This window comes from Otolemur garnettii, unplaced genomic scaffold (genome assembly GCF_000181295.1).
Source record: "Otolemur garnettii isolate 467f Iridium unplaced genomic scaffold, OtoGar3 scaffold00031, whole genome shotgun sequence".
Classification (NCBI taxonomy): Eukaryota; Metazoa; Chordata; class Mammalia; order Primates; family Galagidae; genus Otolemur; species Otolemur garnettii.
In genome coordinates, this window is record NW_003852426.1 from 12,248,183 (window position 1) to 12,256,783 (window position 8,601).

Genomic DNA, 8,601 nt, shown 5'->3' on the forward strand with positions numbered 1-8,601 from the left:
CCTCAGCCCAGATCCCATCCCTCCTGCCTGGGCTGGAGGTAGTAGCAGGATCCACTCACCCTGCAGAGGCAGCGCCAGAAGAGGGCTCTCTGGAGGAGGTGGCACCTCCCATGCTGCAAGGCAATGGCCCTGAGGCCCCCCAGACCCTGGACAGCACTGACCTCGATGTCCCCATAGAAGCTGTGACATGTGAGTCCAAGGGCACTGGGGACTTGGGGTGGCAACATGTATGGGTTGAACTAGGGAATCCAACCTAGAAAGGTTGGCAGAAACGCAATGGGTGTCCATATGTGCATCCACTTGGCCATGACCTTGATAGTGATAGTAGCATGGGCAGAGGAAGGTATAGACCACTGTCACTATGCTTTCTGTCATGGGGAAAGACCTCCACTACCACATGATGAGGGTGCGGGGGACTGTGGGCAGGCTCTACTTAGTGAGGCGTAGGGCAGAGGGTGTGAGGTTGTGTGGTAAGAGGAAGCCCTGGCCTCAGAGTGGTGGGGCAGGGAGCAGGAGCCTGAAGCAGCCCCATCCTTGAGGGCATCTAAAGGAAAAGGAAGAAGAGAAGCCCCCAGCTGCTCTGGGAAACAGGAGCAAAATTCAGCTCCACCCCCAGGCCTGGCTTGATGTCTCCAGGAGATCCTGGGAGAGAATTCTCTACCCTCCCCTCAAAAGCAGGGGGAGCAACACTGGGATTATTATAGAATAACTAATAAAATCCCTCAAATCTATGGACACACGTTAACTTTCCAACTTTCTTTCCATGAAAGAGCTCATGTGCTCTCCAAATCAGCCTGTAGTGAGGCCACAGGATGGTTCCTGCCAAGCCTATTTTACAGATGAGGAAACTGAGGCACAGAGAACAGCTCAACCCTGGTTACAAGCTGGAAAACTCAGGTCTCCTGGCCTAGTGATCGCTACCATGCCTGCCTGCCCAGCTGGCGTTGGCATGCTGGACAGGGAGCCGCCTTCAGCCAGGGCATCTGGGGCTAAGTTGGACTCCCTGGAAGTCAGGGTTGCTAATCCTGCTAGCACACTGCCCCTGGCCTCCTCCAGACACACCCACTAGCAGAATTGAGAGAAAGAGGTCAGTGCTGTGGCCACGGAGAAGGGGGCCTGGATGGGAGTGGGACAGACACTTCTGTGTCTGTGGGCCCTGAGTGTTTGCTCTGTGACTCAGCCCCCACCCTTCCCCCATGGCCACCCCCACGGCAATGGCCACAGGCAAGCTCTGTGTCAGCCCACACCTCCCAGGGCCCTCAGCTCACCACACACTCCCACCCTTTGGTCACTGTGCCCATGTTTAGGCAGCAGGGCAAGGGGCACTGAAGCTGGCCAAGAAGTTGGCCCAGTCACCCTCTGTGAGGTGAGGAGGAGGGGGCAAGATGATTCAGGCCTGGCCACTTCCCATGGCCTTACCCCTGTTTACCCAAATGTAGCCACCAGCCACACCTCCTGCCAGAGGCTCCCAGCATGGAGCCTCTCCAGAGCCCCATCTCCCACCCTCCCAACTGCTCACTCTGTTCTGAGGTCCTTTCTCTCAATCTCCAGGCCCCTCTCCTCCACTTCCTAGCCATGGGACCTTTGGCAAGTTTTACACTCTCCGGGCCTCAGTTTTCTCATTTGTGAAATAGGGCCAATAATGGATCTATGGTTTTGCTTAAAGTTACTGCAGGTAAAGTTCTTAGCTTGGCACCTAGTGCCTAATAACTGCTCAAAACACAAGCTGCTGTGGTAAGAGTGGTGGTCATTGTGATAATGCAGCTTATTCCGTAGGCCTGTCTTCCAGCCTCCGCCCCTGCCTGCCCCTCTGTCCTCTGAGCCCTGACTCCTGAGGCTGGACTTACTAGCTGACACTTAACTAGCTGTGTGACCTTGGGCAACTTACTATACATCTCTGGGACTCAGTTTCCTCATCAGTAAAAGAACAATAGAGAAGATCTGATGAGACAATAATTAGCCAGTGCTTAGAGCAGTGGCTGCCACGTAGTAAGTATTCAGTGTTCCATCTGGTGACGACCACACTACCAGAAGCCCCAGCCCCCTCCGTCACAGGAAGCACTGAGGCCACTCTCCCCTCTCCTCAGCCCCAGGGCCCCCAGACATCGCCCTCCTACACAGTCCAAATACAGACCAGACAGGGGCAGGAGGGAGTTGGGGACCCAGACCCACTTCTGAAGGGCTACAGTGTCCCACAATTACAGTGGGTCCTCAGGGCCAGGGAGCCCACCCAGGAGTCAGGGTATTGAGCAGCTGAGGGGTCCCAAGGCTCTCAGTGACCCCGTCTCAGTCCCCACCCCCACACACACCTGCCTTCATCTCTTGAGAACAGAACTGAGCCATCCAGTACTCATTCAGACTGAGCATCCCTGAGTGAGGGGCAGGAAGGAACTGGGTTTGGTGAATCTCCAGGGCCAGCTTCCCTGTACCCCACTGATAAACCTAAAGTGTGGTCCCTCAGCCTGGGATGGGGACCCAGGGTTCTCCCCCGGCTTCCCTTTTGCCTTCTCTCCCTCTTCCCCAGATGCCAAGGACTCCTCCCCAAACTCTGCCAGGACTCCTCTGTAAAGAGGATGGGCAGGAGGTGTGGAGGCTGAGGCTTGCTTGGAAGTGCTCAGGCAAAGGAGCAGGAGGTAGAGGGGCTGCTGTGAGGAGCCCCTGGATTCCAGGCCAAGCGTTCATCTCCAAACAGATGTTTCCAATAAATCACCCAGCACACCAAGGGCAAAAACAGCTGGGGGCTTGGCAGAGGCCAGGGTGAAGGTTAACTGCTTCACTGCTGTCCTCCTCTACCCTAGGCAAATTGTAACTGTCCCCCCTCACCACCACTACTCTTGTCCAAATCCCTGGATGCCAAGAGCAGGAGAATAGATATATGTGGAGTAAGAAGGGGTCCAAGGCTTTGAGCCCCTGTCCCCTTGCCTTGCATTTCTGTCTTTTCTGGAATGAGCACAGGACTAAATTTCATGATGTGGCTCTCGGGTAGTTGTTTCTGCTCTGTGGGCCTCAGTTTCCCCTGCCCTGGGTATATCTGTGAATGAAGCAAGCAGGAATAGAGCAGAGCTCTGGGGGGCTGGTTGGCCCCCACCTTTCCCCATCGCCCTTTCTCTTCATCTTTCCAGGCCAGCCTCAGGGGAACCCCTTGGGCTGCACCCCACTACTGCCAAATGGCGCTGGCCATCCCTCAGAGCTGGGCAGCACCAGGCGGGCAGGGAATGGTGCCCTGGGTGGCTCCAAGGCCCACCGGAAGTTGCAGACACACCCATCTCTCGCCAGCCAGGGCAGCAAGAAGAGTAAGGGCAGCACCAAGTCCTCCGCCTCCCAGATTCCCCTGCAGGCACAGGAAGGTAAGTGACCATCCCACCTCTCCCTGGGAGAGGCCTCCAAAGCCAGCTTCCTCAATACTTGATCCAGGGACCAGCAGCTGCATTTCCCTCGAATTCCTGTTAGAAATGCCGAATTTCAGCCTCCTTCCAGTGTAGATCTGAATCTCTGGGGTGGGGCTTAACAAGCCCTCTAAGGAGCCTGGTGTGTGCCTATTGGGTAAAGTAAGGCATTCCCCTGTTTTCAAGGGCAACCCTCATCCCTGCTCTCCCAGAGTTGTTGTAACAAGGAATGGAGCCACTGGGCTAATCCAGTTTAAGCCGTTCCATTTCTGGAAACAGAAATTTTCCTTAAGGAGTGGAGCATCTGGTTAGGGTGAGAAAAAGAACACTTAACCAGAATAAAATGATGTTTAATTGGGGGCTGGGGTGGGAGCTGTGAGGTGTTCAGAGCACTCAGACATGCCAACCAGCCATTATTCCTATAACACGAAGGTCCTCTGCAGGGCCAGCCTGGGCATTACTTCTATATGGTGACAGCTACCTGCAGCTCCGTGCCTGCCTGACCTTCACCCCAGAATTTTTTTTCTTTTTTTGTTTTGAGACAGGCTCTCAAGCTTTCACCCTGGGTAGAGTGCATGGCATCATAGCTCACAGCAACCTCCAACTCAGGTTCAAGTGATCCTCTCGCCTTAGTTTTTCTGTTTATTAGTAGAGCTGGTCTCAAACTCATGAGCTTAAGCAATTCACCCACCTCGGCCTCCTAGAGGGCTAGGATTACCCCAGAATTTTTAAGTGATTCCTGTCCATGTTGGGGGACCCTGGACCGGTCATCTGCAAACGGGATTTGATTTATACATTTGCAATTGAGTGTTCAGACACCTTCCTACCCCATAGAGCAGATTCTGCCCAACAGTCTTATTTATGAAGGAGGCACTTATTCATTTCTAATGTCCTTGGCATCTGCTGGGTGCCTGGTTCATGCCCTGATAAAGCGCTCATGGGAGAGTCACACATGGGTAACCCATGCAGTGTGATAAGTGTGACAATAAAGTCACATACAGAAGATTGTGTGAACATAGGGGGACACCGTGCCAGCCCAGCAGGCTGGGAAGGGAAGGCTGGGGAGGCTGCAGAGGAGGTGTCTGAGCAAGTTTTAAAGGATGGGTAGGAGGAGGCAGCCAGAGAGCAGACGTGAGAAATGGCTAGACGATGACGTGCAAGGTGAGGAACGGGCTTCATAAACCAGGCGGTGGGTGGACCTGGACATTATCTGAGGGCAGTGGGAAGCCACTGATGGTCTTTAAACAAGGCAGCGGTGACCTCCGGGGATTTGCATTTTTAGACAACTACCCTATCCAGTTTGCAAGACCCTGTATAGGCCCCTCACATCTCCACACAGGAATGTGGGAGGACAGGTCAGGCCCCACCACAGCAAAGTGAGACTCCCCAGGGGCCTGCCTGGTCAGGGGAACTGGACACTCTGCTCATGGCCTGGCCCTAGGAGGGGAGCTCCACATCCAGTAGCATGCCGAGGGGCTCGGCATGGGCTCTGGACCCAGCCTGCCTGTTTTCAATTCCTACCTCACCCCCAACTACCAGCTGGGTGCCCAAGGGCAGGATCATGTATTAATTCATTAACATTCATTCACTGAGCACCTCTATGTGCCAGGCATTGTTCTAGGGACTGGTAATATATCAGTGAATAAAACAAAGATGGCTGCCCTGGTGAAACTGATATTTGAGTAGGAGGAGATGATAATAAACGTGAGGAAGGTGTGTAGCACAGTGGAAGGTGGCCATGCAGGGCTGGGACTGAGAGGAGGAGGCTGGGGGTGAGGTAAGCAGTCACAGTATCACAGTGCAGCAGCATCAGTGTCAGAGGAAGGTGGTGGCAGTCTTCAGCAAAAGATAGCCTTTGGGCAAAGGAGGAGGGCAGGGAGGGAGCCGTGTACTTGGGGCAAGATTGCCTCTGGCAAAGGAAGCAGGGCCTGTACATCCAAAGAACACCATGGAGGCCAGCATGGCTGGGCAGAGTGATCAGGGAAGAAGTGGGAGAAGGGAACTCAAGGGGGCAAGAACCAGATCACACCAGGCCATGGGGCCACTGTAAGGGCTTCAGCTTTTACTTACTCTGAGTGAGGTGGGAGCCATTAGAGGGTTCTAAATTCAGGAGAGGCAGGGTCCTTCTGGCGGCTGTGTAGAGAGCATGTGAAGGGACCAGTGGCCTAGAGCAGGGAGTGGGAGACAACACGGGGCTGCCGCAGCATCAGGTGAAAGATGAGCAGTGGTAGGACTCCGGAGTTTTGACTCACTTCTCTGCACCTTAGTCTGCTTCTGTAGAATGTGGCTAATGATAGCCCCTGCCTCACAGAGTTGTTGGAAGTTTAAATTAATTTAATTCTTGCACACCACTTAGAACAGTGCCTGGAACACGTCATCACTCCCTGTATTTGTTAAATAAATAAACTACGGGTGGTTAAGAGCAGGGACTAATGATCCTGAATGCCTGGGCTGGAGCACCGCTCTGGTGTGCTTAATTCTCTATGCCTCGGTCATCACCTACCAAATGGAGCTAGCTGTAGGGACAGCTGAGCACTGAGCACAGGCAGCCATCGTCAGCACGTGGTCCCCTGCCAAGACTGCTGCTGCTGGTGTCCCATGCCCCTGGCTAGTTCTCTCACGCACATGCTCACCCACCCTGCAGACTGCTGCGTCCACTGCATCCTGTCCTGCCTGTTCTGCGAGTTCCTGACGCTGTGCAACATTGTCCTGGACTGCGCCACGTGCGGCTCCTGCAGCTCAGAGGACTCTTGCCTCTGCTGCTGCTGCTGCGGCTCAGGCGAGTGCGCCGACTGTGACCTGCCCTGCGACCTGGACTGTGGCATCCTGGACGCCTGCTGCGAGTCCGCCGACTGCCTGGAGATCTGCATGGAGTGCTGCGGCCTCTGTTTCTCCTCCTGACCCGCCAGCTGGGCCTGCCCGGCTGCCACACGAGGCTTGATTAACACCCTGCCACGCTGGTCCTCTCCCACCCACCCAGCGCCCCCTCTGAACCCTAGCCCTGGTGACACAGGGGCGCCTGGAAGGGCCATCTCAGCTGTGGGAGGTGGACCCACAACAGAGGAGCCTGTCCTCACCACTGAGGACCTGGGGGCCTTTGGGGGCCAGCGCCAGGGCTGGGGAACACTGTGAAAGTTAGGGGAGGGGTGGGGGCGTGGGGAGGGCAGGGCCAGCAGGGCTGTGTGCTCTCTACCTCTCCCTGTCCTGATCCCACCTGTCCCCTGTAACCCCAGGCCTCGAGGACAGTAAAATGTGAAAATGAGACACCCCACCCTGCCCCCAGCCAGCCCTTCCCATCTCCTTTCCTGGGCTCTTGTAGGGGCCCAAGCCTTGTAGTGACCGGAGAGGGCAGGGCTGGGCACAGGCCTGGATGGGGTGAGAGGGGGTACAGTAAGGAAATGACTGGAAGGGAAGAGGGAGGGAATGGAAGGAGGGTCTGTTCTATTTGTTGCTGTAAATAAAGATATTTGTCCACCTCAGATATCCTCAGGACTCATTTCCATGGACCACCACTCTCAAAAGTAAACACTCCCCACAGCCCCCTACGAAGCACCCAAATGGATAAGGTGTCCCCGGCCCTGAGGTCTCTTCCTCTTCTGCTCGTCTCACCCAGAGAGCTGCCCTGCCCTTCACATCTCCCTGGCTCATGTTGCCCCTAAGGAAGATAGTTAGAGGGGTAGCAGGGAAGGGGAAGCCCAGAGAGGGAAGCGTTAACCCTTGCTATAGAATTATTAACAACAGATGTGTTCAGGTTTTGTGTTAATCTCCTGCTGACTCCAGTTTTTCAAATTCTTGTTCATGAAGTTGCTCCACGGCCTATTGTGATGTTCGTGTCAGTGGCAGAGAGGTGCCCAGTGAGGGGGTCACCTAGGCCTCATGCAGCCTGAGCTTGCACCGGGCTTCCCTGGGAGGCAAGCTGTGGTCCAAGTGGGGCTCACACACCCAACCTCAGTCATGCCCCAAAGCGCCAGGGGTCCTGAAAAGGAAGGAAACCCTGCCAGACTGCAGGGGCCCTGGAGCATCTATCAGGCTCTCTTGGTGTGCAAGGGGAGGGGCAGGTCTGGAATACAGACCCTGATGTTGGGGGCTGGGCCGGGTAAGCCCCAACTACACACACTCTGGACCCAGAGGAAGCCAGAAGAGGTCCAGGGGACAAGAGAGGCTGCCCCATATCAAGGAGACTTGGATTGTCCTAGGAGAAGATTTAGCTAAGGAAGGTTTTGAAAAGTGGGACCACAAAGGATATTGGTGGGCACTGCTTCCAGAAGGAAAGCCAGAGTGATTCCAAGGAATTCTGGAAGAAAGGAGGAGGACTGGGGGAAAGGGCCAAATGAAATCCAGACTCTCCTAAGCAATGTCATAGGAGGGGCCTTGGGAGTGCGCCTCACTGCAGCTGCAGGAGGAGGCTGTGACAGGCAGTAAGGGGGACTCTCCCGCTCCCCGCCCCACCTGTAGGTACATGGGCCTCACTTGGCCAACTACAGAGTTTTCCCACCTCAGGGAGCACACAAGAAATTTAGGACACAAAGAGGAAGGGACCTGCCCAGAGCCACACAGTAAAGCCCACAGAGAAGCCCGTAGGCCCCTGGTATTCATTTATTTCTGTGCTCGTGTTTATTTGTATTTTGTTGTTCAGTCATTGCATGCCCAAGGGATAAAAGGTTTAAAGGTCTAATCAAACATTGACATGCACGTTTTGTTTTCTTAGCATAACGTGAGGGTCCTAGACACATTGTCCATCACTTGGCCACATGTCTTGTGGAGCTTCCTTAGCAGTACAGGAAGAGCAGCCTGGAGTTTCCCCGGGTGACTGAGCCACAGTCCAGTGGCCAGTTCTGCTCTCAGTCCTGTTTCAAGCTCTCTGTTAAAAGCAAGGCTGCATGAACATAGCCTTTTGCATGAATGAGCTGCAGTGGTGGAATGTTCCTGAACGTGGGATTGCTGGGCCTAACACTGCAGCATTGCCCAGTCACCCTCTGTGAGAGTTTTACCAGCCTTGCTCATGTGGCCTGGGGTTATCCTACCTACTTCTCCCACTGGGAGAGACAGTGGAGGGGAGGCTGAGGGATGCTGGGGAGGCCAAGAGGATCAGGGGGCGGAGGGCTCCTGACCTACTTGATATCTGGTCCAGGTGGGCAGGAAGGCCCCCTCCTGGCCCTCTCGCTTTGCAGGGCCCAGGCAGGAAGAGGTGCCTCTGCAATCCAAACAGCGATTT

At 54.9% G+C, this 8,601-nt stretch overlaps 1 protein-coding gene across 2 annotated transcripts in view; it reads left to right on the top strand.

Annotated features, from left to right (window-relative positions):
- MDFI (MyoD family inhibitor) overlaps positions 1–6,290 on the top strand; it is a 13,651-nt gene extending 7,361 nt beyond the window's left edge. Inside the window, exons 3-5 of one of the 2 annotated variants that reach the window (XM_003789177.1) lie at positions 7–189; positions 3,123–3,347; positions 6,031–6,290. In XM_003789177.1, the coding sequence (XP_003789225.1) occupies positions 7–189; positions 3,123–3,347; positions 6,031–6,287 (665 nt within the window). In that variant the 3' untranslated portion in view covers positions 6,288–6,290. The remainder of the gene's footprint in view (positions 1–6; positions 190–3,122; positions 3,348–6,030) is intronic. The other variant, XM_012804713.1, reaches the window with a different exon arrangement.
- Positions 6,291–8,601: the final 2,311 nt, after the last annotated feature.